The sequence below is a fragment of the Aquila chrysaetos genome, chromosome 11, assembly GCF_900496995.4.
Source record: "Aquila chrysaetos chrysaetos chromosome 11, bAquChr1.4, whole genome shotgun sequence".
Classification (NCBI taxonomy): Eukaryota; Metazoa; Chordata; class Aves; order Accipitriformes; family Accipitridae; genus Aquila; species Aquila chrysaetos.
Window position 1 is genome coordinate 36,731,792 of NC_044014.1, and position 15,516 is coordinate 36,747,307.

The following is a 15,516-nucleotide window of genomic DNA, read 5'->3' on the forward strand; positions in this document are numbered from 1 at the left end:
AGGCACACCTGAAGCGTAGACCTGTAGGGTCTCTGTGAGGTGGCCAACAGGAGCTGAAGCCAGTCAGCGGAGATGCATGTCAGACTCAGACCGTTCTCCTGACACTGATTCTTAAAGAATTACCAAGCTGGGCATTGTTTCTTGCATTTATGATATACATATTGACGCAGAAGCATCAGTATGTGTATGAGTTTCATCTCTGCGCCACGCTAAACCAAATGAAAAACCCCTGCAGCTGGTTTACATTGAATTTCTACACCAAAAGTAGGAGGTCTCACCATTTTCTGGAATTCATCTAGCACCTCCGAGTGCCTCATTAACCTACCTTCCTCAAAGATTTTTAATACCACAAAATTCTGAGCAGATCTAAAGATAAACAGTATTTTAAAATCAATATCTGCCTGCTAGAAAAGTGTGCCCTTAGAGCCCTATTTTAAATAATGCTCACCTGAGGCTGAAAATAAATTTATTTCCCCCAAAGCCGTGACAAATTTAAGATATTGGCCAATGTCAGATAGAGCTAAAAACAAACCCCTTATCCTTTCAAAAAGAAGATTACCCTTGTCAGCAATGAGATCGAATCAAAACGCATTTCCATTGCTGCTGTATACAAATTTATTGTAACTGAACAGACGTGCTGTCTAGCATGGGGATGCAAAAAAACCAAACCACCCCAAAACAAAAACAAAACCAAAAGTCTTAAAAAGGACACCTACTCTAAAAAGCTCTCTGAAATATTAAATATATCTGTAAGACAGGCTATGGTGAGAATATGATGGCATAAGGGAACATTATGGTAGAAACGGGGTATAAAGACTGAATTCCACTTTTGTACAATTCACTTATAACTTCACTATCTCTGCCTAATGCTGGTACTCCACATTTTGAATGCCATACTTAAAACCATTCTATTTTCTGCAGTTAAGCAACTGCAGCTAAAGTATAGCATAAGTAACAATGACTTCTACACACACACACACAAATCAAAGTATTATATAAAACTATTTTTAGCAACTTAGAGCTGTCCAATATTTTCACAAAACCTTCAGAGTTAAAAATTCTAAGTCTTGTCTCTACCAAAATTTGAGTCATATTCTTTAGAATTTAGATAAAAAAGGACTAGGCTTTATTAACAAAGAAGTAGGGGAAAAACTACATTTTCCATGATTATGTGAATGTTGGAAGATGGAAGTTTTAGACCTCTTGGTCAGATGGATTCCATCTTTTTTTGGTGTTGTTTTTTCATATCTCAGAAAATATTACCAAATTTAAATGAATGGAAATTTAACCTCTAGTGGTTAAATATTCCCTAGCAAAACTGGAAGAGAAATTTAAATAACTAGATACTGGATAGGAGTTAATTAAGAGATATTAAATCTCCTCTAAGTTATTTAATAAGTAAAAGTGCCCCGAAGGCCTGTATTTATTAATGAAACACATTCGCTTCTTAACTTTTGTTTCTTGTTTTGACTGGGAGATCACCCACGCAGAATAACTACAGCTTCCTAATGGTCACAGGGACCTGAGAGGACTGATGAGAAGAATCACTGCACCAGAATTCACAGAGTACGGGGATCACTCTCCCATTTGTGAATAACACCCAGCAAAGCTACGAAGGCTTATACCAGTGAATAAACTCTCCCCAAGCACTGCAGTTCTCCAAAAACCAGTATGCCTAAGACTTGCCTTTGGGCAGAATATAACTGTATGAAAAATAATGGACTTCATGCTAATAATAAACTAATTCTTTATTCTAAAGCAGCACACTTTGAGGTTGGTCAAGCACCCTCAATCTATTTAGAGGTGAGAGAAAGAAATGATGCTGAACTTGAAGGAAACCCTCCAGTAGCAGGCTCATGCAAGATGACAAAACCTTTATGCTACTGGAACAGATTATTTCAAAAGCTTCTCAGTTCCTTCCTCGCATCACATGATGCCTCGCAAGGATGAGGTTATCCTGCAATCTTTTTCTGTTTATCTATAGGTATTTTAATCAATGAGAAACATCAGCTCACCGGTTTGAAGCACATTTCTGTAAACTGAAAGAAGTGTACCTGCCTCAGAAGGAATCGTGAATAGCAGACAAGATTTTGCTTGCATCCAATTGTGAGATCTTAAGTCCATGAACTGAAAGCAAACCTCTGTGCATGTACTCAGTGTTGGTTTTGTTTCTTTTTTTCAAGGTAGTAGGACTATTTGGCTTTAGAAATAATACCATTCAAGTTCAGCAATCATACTTGATCTCTGCTTCCAAGAAAAGGATAAAGAAGCATAGAAGTATTGAAACTTCACAGTAAATGTCTTTCCTGTACTTGATCAATGGACAAATAAAATATGAGTTTCAGATTGCAAGGTTTAATGGGAATTACTGAAAGGAAAATTAACTAGCGTTTCTACTAGCTACAAATATTAAGACAATGAAATGAGCTTACTTACTGATGCCTATGTATCCAAAGACAGAGAAAAATGAAAATTATGAGACAAGGCAGATTTAAAACTAAAGAGCTTAGTTCCATTTCATTTGCTATAAACACCAAATTAAGAAAACAAGACACAAGGCAGCACCGCAAATGAAAGATGACTGTCTTGGGACAAATAAAGACAGGAAATATTGTACTAAAATTCATGAAAAATGTTAATAAAAGGTATTTCCCAAATAATAATTTCCTAAGGCGTACTAGTGCCTTGAAATCAAGTATTTGACAGGAAAAAAAAAGATAATTTGTAATTATTTTTATTGAAGTATGTTATTTTTCTTTAAAATCCTAAGGATTTTCATTTCTTTTGTAAGGATTTCTACTGATTTATGTTTAATCAGTTCTTTAGCATGATGGATATAAGTGTATCTTAGCTGTAGGCAAAGACATCTGAGAGAAAATCCTCCAAATATGGCATCTTTTTTGGTGCAATGAAAACTATTTTTAGTCAAAATGAACATAAATCTAAGCCTCAAAGTCAATACTGCAATTTTGCACCTATATGTTGCAGTAGTAAAACAAACAAACAAAATCTTTGCAGGTAAAAACCCAGCACAACGAGGCTTGTTCTGGGTTTAGCATAAGGTATTCACCAGTACAAAACACCGATTCATCCATTGGGATATCCAATTCCCAGAGATAATCAGCTTTATATCACTGCCAGTACTAGAAGTGAATCATTAATTTCAGCATAAATTTACTTAAATGGAAAAGAAACAGGCATTTTATCCAGCAGGGCACCTCGCTGTATGTGTAAGGGTACAGATGTGATCTCATGTGGTTCACAAGCATAAAGGCTCACATTTAAAGATGTGACTATATGCTACTGTCGAATGTACATTTTTCCTCCCTTCCTGCCCAAGAAGTAGCACTTCACAAAGGCAAAATGCATGGGAGGAAATTCAGCAGTTAGTTAGGAGAAGCTATTTTGCCTTCAAGTATAGCTCCTCTATTTACAGAGAAAAGCTCGAGCTCTGGATTTATTTCAAACGCAGAGACTGCACTCAGATGGCCAAGAGTTAAGGCAGCAGTGATACGCTCTATCATGCCTCCTTAACGTTTTATAAACTCAATCACAGCATCTGGAAAATTTCAACTTTCCGAGCAAAACAAACAATAATTGAAAATAGAGCAGAAGTTGGGCAATCCTCAACACCACCAGCAGCTCTCTCCCTACCTGCCTCCAAACATATTATTCATGCTACGCTCTTCTGCATTACTTGGTTTTAAAATATAAACATAGGTGAGTAAGTGTGGTAAGCTTATCAACAACCCCTCCCCCAGTATGATACAAATACTAATTGGCTATCCTCCGCTGTAATATTTTCATACTGAGAGTTAAATTGTTGTTGGAGTCCATAAACTTCAGATTTACAGAAGCATGAAAAGGTAGGCATCTTTGCAATATTATGATTTTAGGAGCATATAATAGGTAAAAGATATATTGATTGAACTGCCAGTGGTTTCTCTATTTTGATAGTTCCTTTAATTTCAATATTCAAACAGTTTCAAATTTAGAAGAAAAAAACCCACTTTACCCAACAGAATATTTCTTACTGTAGCAAATGGGGACTTTGGGGGAGCAATTTCATTGGATGTGTTTAGTCAACAGCTTTGAAAAACGTGGCCTGCTGGCCTGGATTTGCAAAGGCACTAAAGGAGCCCAGTCCTGGCTTACCCTGGTAGCAATGGCCTGCTGTAGGCTCTTGCTCTAGAAAAAAACATCTGGTTATAGCCTGCTTTTTGCCAACTTAAAACCTGTTAAAGACTCCCCCATGCACTACAAGAAATCCCCATTAGCAGGTTAAACTGTTTTTTCTCTCCTTACAGAGTCATCCTAGTTATTTTCTGGACATTTGAGAACCCCAAGCAGCTGGGGAAAGACGCCTTCATGAAGAAAAGTTTTTTTGACATAGACCGCATGAAGTGATATCCCTGGAACGTGAATCATGGCTTTGGTCACTAACAATTCCCTTGACGTATCACAAGGAATACTTACATGGTGCTGTCGCCAAGCTCTTCGTAGAGGTTATTGGCAGCGGTGCTTGCTGGTTTGCCTGCTGGTAAAGCCATCTGGATTCTCGCAGTCTTTGCGCATTCAGCCTGTCGCCTTTGGTAAGCCAGGCAGGGAAGGAGAAATACTTATTAGAAACACTTTATACCCTAACATAAGCCGAGATGTAAAGTTTTTTATGTTTTTTCCTGCAGTTTTCAAAACATCCCTGCACTTTGTCTTCTTCAAAGGAAAGTAATAACATGATAATCTTCTCCTGGCTTTTTTAGCTCTCTGTTATTCGTTCTCTATCGGTGGAATCCCAGAACTCCATCCGGACAGAAACCTCCTGCCCAGCAGTACGTCACTGACACAGCAGGTATTTCCCAGGAAATAATGTACATGCTAGCTCTGACACTGCTCTCATTAGGAGGTTTAGCTGTTCTGGCTGCCCAAGACTAACAGCGGAGACAGTAAGCTCTTTGGTCAAGTGCTTCATTCAAGTGCCAAGAAACTGTGATTTTAAACGCCAAAAAAGTCTCTGGCAAAGTTTAAGTTATCACTTACAACTCCTTTCTCATTAGAGTTAGCTGCGAAATTTCTGTCTCAATGAACAGTTTTCCTGAAAAAATTACTTTTTTAAATGGGTACATTCACTATGAAGCAAATTTCTGTCTAGAAAACAAAGCCTGTGGTCCCTCCCATGTGTAACTGGGGGAGTGCCACTGAGGTGACATAACTGATCTACCTCCCTTTGGTTTCGAGGGCGGTCAATACCTGATCCTTCCTAGGGAAATCTCTCTATGCACTCTAGCCTGATATTGCTGGCTTGAGGAATACCACACATGTGAAAACAAATGTCCTGAACCACTGGATTTTTAACGTGTGCTAGAATGCAATAATAAAATACACTGAGTAGCCATATAAGTAACTTTTAACCTTGCCATACAAGGTGTTCAGGAGCAAGTTGGAGTATAGGAAGGAACTCTTACTGAACGTCAAGTACCCCCTCTTCTTAAAAATAAAGACTGGTAGGCTGTCAGTATTCCTATACAAGTGGTTAGAAACAAAGCTGAAAATAAGTACTTACTCTTTGAATCTGTTTTGTTATGCAAAAAAAGATAAAGAGATGAAAAGGAAGGTTAAATGAATTCATTTGCAACAATTGTCCCAAACAGTGAACCTAACAGGAGTAATAAACTAGATGCTATTTAATTATTCCACATATAAAATTACAGAATTAATGACATATTTAAAGAATCATAATTTCCAGAGCTGAACAGTGTTGAGCTGCTATTTGTGACACTCTTGAAACAATTTTGCAGTCAGCATAAACATGAATTACAGTGGGAAAAACTACTTTGGGCTTGCAGAAAACAACTCCCTGCCACACACACACACAGAGAAAAGAGTAAGACATGAAAACATGAATACACCTCATGATATTTCTTTAACAGGTGGACTACTAGGGATGCATTTTTATAACTGTTTTCTCATTTTAACATGTTTTAAGAATGCTACAGAAGCCATCTTCAATAGTGAAGGAGTCTTATTTTTGGTTGCTATTTAGAAGATACCGGTCTTCTGTGATCAGTGAATAATATGTAATTTATAGTTACCTTACAGGGTTGTACTGGATAGTGTATTTCAAAGACACTAATAGAAAAGAATAATGATAGTTTCTGGCTTGTTTACAAGTCATAAATGTAGGCACTGAGCTGCACTTTGACAATGATAATTTTATAAATTAAATGAGTTTTCAGTAACTATGACTTTTATAAAATTTTGTAAGCTGATCACTGCTCTGGAAAGCACTGAAAAATGGACCTACTGCACATAAAAAAGTTTTAACAGTGAGAAAATCTTAACATTTCCATTATATGGGCTGTGAGTATGACAGTTACATTTATCCCGCTATAATCTCTATGCTCAGTGGCTGACTGGAGCACCTACTTTGCCAGAATGTTATCAGGAAAAATACTGAAACTCCTTTTGAAAAGGAGAAAAAAGGCTGTAATGTAACAGCAAACTGTAAGGCTCAGGACAGCTTTTGGTGTTGATATTAACACTAAAATTCCTTTGATTTTCTTTGGCACTCTTCAGTGATACATCTTTCATAAAAGTATAATTTATTCACAATGGTCTGCTATAAATCCAACTCCAAGTCATACTTCTAGACAACAAAAATGTGATTTCTTTGATGAAATGAAGTTAGACAGGTTCCTTAAAGCACTTAAAAGAGATTGATAACCTTTTGATAATCTAACAGATGTCAAGGAAAAATAATGCTATTAGATTTCTTAAAGACAGGCAATTTAGATAAAAACAACCACCACCTAATTGTAGCTTGAACTGGTTCAGTAGTGTTTCACTGGAAGCAAATTTTATATACAATTTTGGGAGAAGTAAAGCAGCTTTGAGATGCACCGCCATCCCAATGGCGCAGAAGTTTGCCAAGCTCTTTCAAACTCCCTTAAAAGGACTTTTTCCTTTGACCCAAATCGTTTGGAGAAACTGGGATGTAAATATAATCCAAGCAACATGCAGTAACCATCAAGAAATGGCTATCCTTGGCTGTTTTTCTGGTGTCGCTATGGAAAGTGCTCTCAGGCAGGCTGCTGTTTTGTCATGTAGGATACGCTTTTTAAATGATGACTAACATAGGGCTTTGCTAACTCCTAACTGCAGTGCAGAAAGGAAAAATGCACAGTGTAAACCTTACCTGGTGTATTGTACCACATTACATCTATTGCAGCATTCAGATTGTAATTGCTTTACTGTAATACATGTATATCAGCTCTTCCACGCCCTCTCCTCCCACAGACTGATGCAACACTACAGCAGGAGTCTGCACAGGCACTGACACTTCATTGCCCTCAACACAATGAAGGGAACAGGTGCCAAAGCATTTTTCGTAGAAACAAAACAAAGAAAAAAGAAAAACAAACAAACAAAAAAAATCCAGCAGGGCTCTGGGAACTCCTTCTTACATGGTCCTGTGGAGCAGAGGTTTTCTATGATGAGGGCGTATTAAATTCCAGCTAGTTCACCAATTTTAAAGTGAAGATAGAAAGATTTGGAGGTACAGACCAATATCTACAGAAGTTGAATATAGCCATTTACTGGGGAAGATACACAGAATTATTTATATTTTGATTTTGTAATTCTTTGAATGCTCAGAGGATGCACATGGAATTAGAAATCTTTCATGAGAAGAAATTAAAGAATAAATATACAGCCTTTAAGTCCAAATGCATTGATTTTAAATATGAGTGGACCTGAAAAGGCACAGTTAAGAGGAACTTGTTAGCGATGTTGATCCTTTAATTAGTCTATTAGTCCAATTATTTAAACCTCTTGAGTCTATGATAGACTTGAGTGGAAATATCAAGAAGGTTCTCTCTGGTGTACGCTGCTTTACATAGAACTAAAATGGCACAAAATCAATTCTTCATGAAACATTTGCAATTAAGAAGCATACAGCTAGGGAAAAAATATAACTGTGAGTATTTTAGGATTTAAACAAAAAAAGTTGAGTCCTCTTATTTTGCCTGAGCTACACTATTTGATTTTTGATTCATTTACTGAAACAGCACCTCATTCCTATTTTTTTTTTTTTTTTTGGCAGGGAATTCAGTTCTGAATCTACACTTGCATTTCAAACACCTGGCTTTTGATCTTATGTTTGGGCACGTATTCTAAAACACTTACTGCACCACAACTTTAGAAACTATAGGAAGATGCACTTCCTGTGCATTTTCTCTTTTCATGTACAGCCCACATCAAGCATTGACCAACTCTTGTGGTGAGAGGGAAATTAAAAATATTTCCCTGGATAATAATTTCCTTGCAATGAAGGATAATTTTCAAAGCAGTTCTGCTAAGAAATGTAGCATCCCTACTGCAACGTTGCTACCACAAAAAGGAGGAGAAATACTTACTGTCGGTAGCTGACCATAACTATTAAAATAGCTGGCATACAGCAAAGGATGATTATGACAGCCAGAGCAAGTAACGCGCCTTCCGTGTAGCCTACAGCTTGCGCCTGCTTCTTGACGTTCGCTACCACGTCTGGGGTGCGGATCTCCAGGATGCGTCCCCCCTGCCCCAGGTATGGCTGAAACTCTTTATTGATATCCAGCAGTTTGCCATCCAGGAACCTTCGATGTCACAAAAGAAAACTATTACAGACAAGTTCATTAACTGTGTTTGAATTACTGCATAGTTGGGTTAATAACTGTAGTCTGATAAAGCACATACCTCTTCTTTCTGTGCTTGAGAATATTAGGAATTCCCTGTAATCCCTATGTCGGTGATAACTCCAAAGTACTTAATACCAGAACACAGTTTAAACACTGAAAAGGAGAGATGAGCTGAAGCTTATCCCGATTTCTAGGGGCAAAAAGTTCTCCATGCCATGGAGAGCAGCATGGGAAATGGCTTGCTTTGTGCTTTTTCCTTCAGTGGTCTGTTGCAGAGGATTAACTAACCCTCCTGCACACACTCCTAAAGACCACTCTAGTTTAAAGATCAACTTGATGCTACTCTAAAAGTGGGTAATTTTTAGAGGACTTTCCTCAGCTTCTTAGGGAAATCCTTTGGCTGAAGGAATAGCCTACAGTTTGTTCCCTTTTTACTTCCCTTTCAATATTAAAAAGAACAGGGCTTTGGAAAAAACTACGCTCTTATTAATCCCCACCCCCTTCCCGCAGCTGCATCAATTCTGAACATCATTCTTGCATCTGCTCTGTCTAGTTAGCCTCCATGTGTCTGCTATTTTCTTAGACTGTAGTGCTGGTACTACATATTGAATTATTTGAGTAAGACTTTCCTCTTAAAGCATGACTGTTTGATGGCAAGAAGAAAACCCAGAGGGACAATGATCGGATGAGCTCATCTCTAGTGGGAACGAACATCAGAGCAGCTGAAGGATGTGCACTCTCAACATTTGGCACAGTGCTAAGGGAGTTTATTCACTGGCTTCAGGCTACCTGACAGTATCCTCTCCACTACAGCAATTTTGGGGTGGAATCTGTAGCAACGTTCCTGAGAAATGCAGAATTGTAACAAGGAAAACAGTAGCATTTTTAGAAAATGCTGCATCATCTGCACTCGTTTCCTTGAAGTCAAATTGGAGGTCACAAAAGATGACAGACAGGAGATTACTGTAAACTGCCTCCTCTTCTTTTTTTGAGAAGATGCAGGCCATTTCTTCTGGAGTTTCACACCTCTTCTAAAAGGAAAAAGCACTAAATGCTTATAACAAACTGTAATTTAAGCTTCACAGGTTCCCCAAACACTGCCAGATACCAGAACAATCTTGACTAACATTACCAATTACAGGAACAATAGGCTATCTATACAGCTATCTGGAAAAAACACTGGCTTCAAGTAGGCCTAACAAGGCACGCTGTTAAGACAGAGTTAGGTCCTAGGCAAAACTAGGGTATTAGCTAACCAGGAACAACATGCTGCTGTCATTGCTTGCAGCCTAGAATAATGTCCATCTTCTGTTTGTACATCACCTATGAGAGGAACTTGGAACAACATAGTTACCGAGCAAAGGACTGGAACAGTCTCTGAAAAATCAAATGCATTGGAAGAAGTTCAGTATCTGATCTGATAATTGGCAGTAGCCAAACGTAAATCCTAACCATATGACCTCACGGCCTGTATGACAGAAAATTTTCTATTGGATAAGTATTTGAATGCAAACAGTATGTTTGTTAAAGAAATTTGCTTTAGGAGTTTGAAAAAATATCTTGGCCAAGGCTTTATTTGAAAAAATATATTGGCCAAGGCTTTAACTTCCAAAGGAAAATAAAAATTCTTGGATCGCTTTTGAAGTGAGGGTTGAGTGTCTCACAAGCTGCCAAGCAGGAGGCTCCAGCTGTAAAGATCAAAGTAGGAGGCACCCACTGGGATGGAGGAAGAACCTGCTGGCTCTTAGCTATAGCAGAACCCCAGACCCTTACATGTACAGTGTTTCTCCTGGAGAAAGCCAAGTGAAAAACGCTGAGATTAAAAAAAAAAAACAAAAACAAAACAACAGTTAAAAAATATTCTGAAAGGATTTCTGCATATAAACTCTGAATGTCTAAAGAAAGTCTGAAATAGCTTTTATTTCCCTAGTCTGATCACGAGACAGAAATTACGCTCCTAAAAGACCATTTCTTAAGAGGTGTTAATTTCTTACAATTGATTTCCTCTCAAATTAATTTACTGAGGAACCCACATAGCATTGTTTGTCCCTGGTTTTTTTTTGAACTTTGGGGAAAATGCGCTCTGATCTGTGTGTGTAACGTATTAGCTGGATCTCATAACATACAGAATAAGGCATCCCGAATGATGAAACAGTGCTGGTTTCATGATACTAACTTCAAAGAGCAGCAGTGGCTGCTCACTCACAGACCCACACCCTCACAAAAAGCAACCCAAGGCATTTTGAAGAATAATTTCCCTTTGTATTAGTATGCTCTGCTGATATTCACAACTAATTCCTTGATTTCATCCGCAAAACATTTTCTTGGTATTTGAGCAAAAATCCCTTTGAGCAAAAATCTTTTCACAGCTTAAAGACCTGCAATGATGGTTCACAAAGACATAAACCGAGTATAAATGGAGCTCTAATTTTTTTGTTGTACGCTAGATGTCACTGGTGCATCTTACACGTCCTTTGAGTTGGCAAAAGCATTCAAGTAGGACAGCATAAAATCTCTGGATGATTTTAAGAATCTCTCAGTTAAAATTCTGTTAGCATTTTCTTGACAAACCCTATTTTAACAGGTTCGTAACTCAACCGTGCACATTTACTCCATGATGAAACATGACACATTGTACAAAAGATTCAGACAGGGTAAGCATTTTATTTTTAATGGTGGACATATTCCACTTAATGTATGCAGGAGAAATTTTCTGGATTCAACTGGTTTTTATGCTCCAGTAAATCAAACCTTCTTTCATATAAAAGATAAAAAAGGAGGCTGATCATTTCAGTCTGTAAAATTATCTAAGTGGCCTCAAAGACTTTTTGGATTTTGTGGTAGAGGGAGAAAATAACAAAGCACAGTTACTATTCAGACCCATTTTTTGGTGTAACCAGACAGATTCCTGATTAATAAAAATGTCAGGCAATCAGTCATGACAGTCTTAAGGAAAAGTATGAATCTCTTGTTGCGTATCAGTCTTACAAAGTACAGGATAGGGAAAAATCAGCATGTCTTGAGAGATGCATGGGTTTTCCCCAGCTGGCAGTGATGAACACAGCATGGCTGTTATGTCCATGACTTCTAAATCATGTCTTTTGTTTTCCAGCCAAACATTTTGCTTGAATGCAAATATATGGAATCAGGCTAGTCATTTGGGACTTCTGGCTGTGAGGCCGCCCATTCAAAATAGCCTGGTAGCGAATATGGCACAGTCTGTGCATGCGCTGTCATTGTGCACATCAGCGTTAATCCAGCACATCCAGAGCACATTGCACCTCCTTGTATCTCTTCACTTCGTAAACGACTGTTGGACAGTACCTGACATATCAGAGCAACATTTCCCAGAGGTGATTATGGGAGCCTCAAGTGTTAGCTATGGTTTAGTGGGGCTTACTTCTTGCAGAAATGCAGCTCTGTAGCTGGTCAGGAGTGTGACTTTGCTCAGCTGCTGATGGGCATCTGCTGTCTCCACTACCTTTTCCTCCCAGCTCCAGTGAAAAGCCAAGCACCTTTGGGACCCCAGCACTGCTGTGACTTGTGCTTGGCTGCCAGCACCAACCAGGATGAGTCACCAGTGATATTTGTCTGTATCCCAGCAGCACTCCACCTGCAAAGGCGAACAGGTCGCTTTGCTCCACTCTTTGCTCCTCAACTTACCCCCACATTCCTTAAAAGACCTTCACAGATAATTGTTTTCAAACAGTGACACGTTTAACAAACTCTGTTAAAGTCAGGGCCTCCATTATGTTTTATAAGTGAAACACAGCAGGGTGTTCCCAAAAAGCCCATTTAAGAAAAGCCACAGGTATCTTCCAATACACAGTAATTTTGTAAGTTCTGTTAAAATCACAGCTAGCAGAGTTCATGTGCTAAATCTGTGCTGTTGGTACAGTTCTCTCTTCCATATACATCAGGAAATTTTTCAACACTTGGAAAATACCTTGGCTAAATTTATATTCCTTATTGCAAATTAAGTTTTTTAAAACAGGGGGCTCCATCTCTTTCTGACTTCCTAACCTTTCTCCCATCACATCCAGTTTATTAAATGATCCTTTCTCCTATTGATCTCTCTTCTGCTAGGATCCAGAGCAGATTCCTGGCTGGCAGAAGGATGGTTGTGACTCTTGGCAATCTCTTCCCAATGAGGGGACAACCATTGCTACTGTGTCGTGTGACTGGGGCAGGAAGAACATTGAGCCATCCCTCTAAAGATCAAAACTCCAGGAAAGATGGTCACAGAAGGAATTTCTTTTTAGATTTGGGTAAGCACCCAAGCTGAGCCAAATCTCTTGAGGTTTACCCACCTGCTAGCAAAAACTTGTTGACTTGAGACAGAAAGCTACAAAACCCTCAGTTCAGTTTTCTCCTTACTTTAGTAAGCTGACATTTACTCACCTCTACCCTAAAGCCAGGAAAGCATTCCCCAGGATTTTGCTGATTTAAATATATTTAAAAGCTTTTGAAAAGAGAAAAAAGGAAAAAAAAAGAAAAAAAGAAAAAGAAAAGCTGAGTATGCAGGCACATGTAGCATTTTAATGAGGTTGCTTCTGAGCTGATACCCCATTTGCAGACCAGGCAAATGAATAACCTTCCTTTCACATTTGACAAACTACTTTTTAACCTATTCCACTGGACACCCAAACATCCCTAAAAAGACATTTCTATATTTTCAAAGGGCACCGAAATGAAGAGGGACACATTTTCTGACCATGAAGAGAGTCTGCATCAGAAAAAGATTCTTTTTATGGAGTTGAAACAGCTAACTGCCTCCACGCACTGTTATATACCACTAACAGTAGATTTGCAGAGAGCTTTCCAAAGTGAGGAGTAAAAGGGTGTCAGAATTTTCAACTGTCATCAAAGGTCTGATAAATTTTCTGAACCAGGACAGCACTGAATAATGTCCTCTTGACCTTGAGCATTTTTAATGGGATCCCACTTTGGCCAAACTCAGAACTGGCTACGACTGGAAGAAAACGCAGACCTCAGTGAATTTACAAACTGTAAAAGTGGAAAAGTAATGATAAAGAGGGATCAGTAGATAGTCTGGGTGTAAGGCAGTAAGATACATTTTATTGAGACCAGTTTCGGGAGTGGGTTGAGGTACAACAGTCACTTACAGAAGCACTGCAAGCAGATTTACTGGCACTTTTCCTTAGAGAGAAAGGAAAATGTTTATCTATCACGGATTTCTGCTGGCTTCCTGACAGGTCTCCTTAATTTCCACTTCCACTCTTGAATAAAATTGGGAACAAAATCACAGAGACCCCATTCTGGGAACGATGAGCAGCTCTGGCAGTGGACAAGCAAACACAAACTCCCAGTGCATCACCGAGACCTAAAAAGACTGTATGGCCATGGAGGTACCTACAAATAGAAAATGGCCACTGGAAGGAAGGAGGCTGTTTTGCCACTGCTCTGAAAGCTACTCCTGCTGAACTGCATCTGATTTTTATATTCTTAGTTCAGAAAGTGATGCTGGAAGACTGGAGAGGGTTCAGAGAAAACTGTAAGTGATTAAAAGAATTAAAACTTAGCCGAGAGTGCAGAGGTCAAGGAACTTCTCAAGAAAAAAATTTAAGAGGATGATGTGATCATAAGCCTAGACCTTGGTGGGAACCCAAAATTAAAAGCACCAATTGGATGCTTCAATCTAGCACCCAAAGTTATAATAAAACTCTATGACTGAACCTAGACAAGTTAAAAAAAAGAAAAAAGACTTAATTTTTGACAGTAAAAATAATTACCCTCCAATAACAACACAAAGGTTGTAGCTGATTGGATTTTCTTGAGCAGCTGCTTTGCTGACAGACACGCTCAAAGCAGAATTAATTTTGGGAGTTCCTACGGTCTTTATTATACTAGATCAGAATGATCACAGTGATCTTTTCCAACCTATAAACTCTGAATATATGCAGAGCTTTAGTATGCTATAATTCATCTGTACTAAATTAAGAGCTTGGGAGAACAAGCCCTTTTTCAATCTCAGTCCACTGAGATGGGTCACAGCCATTTGCTTTTTAGGCTGCTGACTGACATGCTGCTTTATAGCATCATGGAACAGTCTGGTCTAGTTTTCACTGAGATAAAAACCAAACACAAAGGTGAAACACGTGCAAAAAAAGTCCAGAAGATAGTGGCTGCTTTAGAAGAAGAGCCTGATTTGCATTTCCGTTGTTTTGAATCATATGCAGAATGTTGAAACACAAAAATAGAGTTTCTAACAAAATGATTCTACAGCCATATTGATACATCAGCAGCTGAATAGGTTGAGATGCTAATTTTGTCTTAGAACCTACTTGCCACTAGTGATGACTCAGAAAAACCATGCAAAGAGGTTCCCTTAATTTCATTTCCTTACCCATGTAATCTCTGGCTTTTCTTCTTGTGCATGGAAGAGACCGGAGTTACCACTGGCCCCCAAAGCAGTAGCGTGCCAGAGTGAAATCCCACTGGAGCTCTGCTAAGGCGCAAAAGCCCAGGCAGAGTGGCACCCTATCAAATCGCTCCGCTGGAGCGACCAGAGCTGGCCCATTCACTGGCAGCATGTTATGAGTATAATCAGTCAATAAAAAGCCATCTCTTACGTTTTATGTGACACTGGAATTTAACTGCTTATTTGGAAGTCAACTGAAACGGCAAAACAACATCAAATTACGAATATAAGTGACCTATCTACTGCTGTTCACCATCTCCTCTAGCAGCTGGTGGCATGGGCCCATACAGATCTGTCTGCTCAGCCCACTGGGCACCTGTGAGCCCTACTGATTTCCTGCATGTAGATGTACACCTGGGTCACGCCCCGATGTCTATGCTTCAGACTAGGTGCACGCCACCT

The 15,516-nt window shown here is 38.8% G+C and overlaps 1 protein-coding gene across 24 annotated transcripts in view; it reads right to left on the reverse strand.

Annotated features, from left to right (window-relative positions):
- The window catches only part of PCDH15 (protocadherin related 15), an 852,429-nt gene that overhangs the window by 18,063 nt on the left and 818,850 nt on the right, over window positions 1-15,516 (reverse strand). For 16 of the 24 annotated variants that reach the window (XM_030030444.1, XM_030030429.1, XM_030030427.1 and 13 more), the window contains 3 exons: window positions 8,412-8,630; window positions 5,561-5,569; window positions 4,477-4,587 (listed from right to left, as the gene is read on the reverse strand). In XM_030030444.1, coding sequence (XP_029886304.1) covers window positions 4,477-4,587; window positions 5,561-5,569; window positions 8,412-8,630 — 339 coding nt within the window. Of the gene's footprint in view, window positions 1-2,436; window positions 2,443-4,476; window positions 4,588-5,560; window positions 5,570-8,411; window positions 8,631-15,516 lie in introns of all 24 variants that reach the window. The other 8 variants (XM_030030447.1, XM_030030446.2, XM_030030441.1 and 5 more) reach the window with 3 other exon arrangements.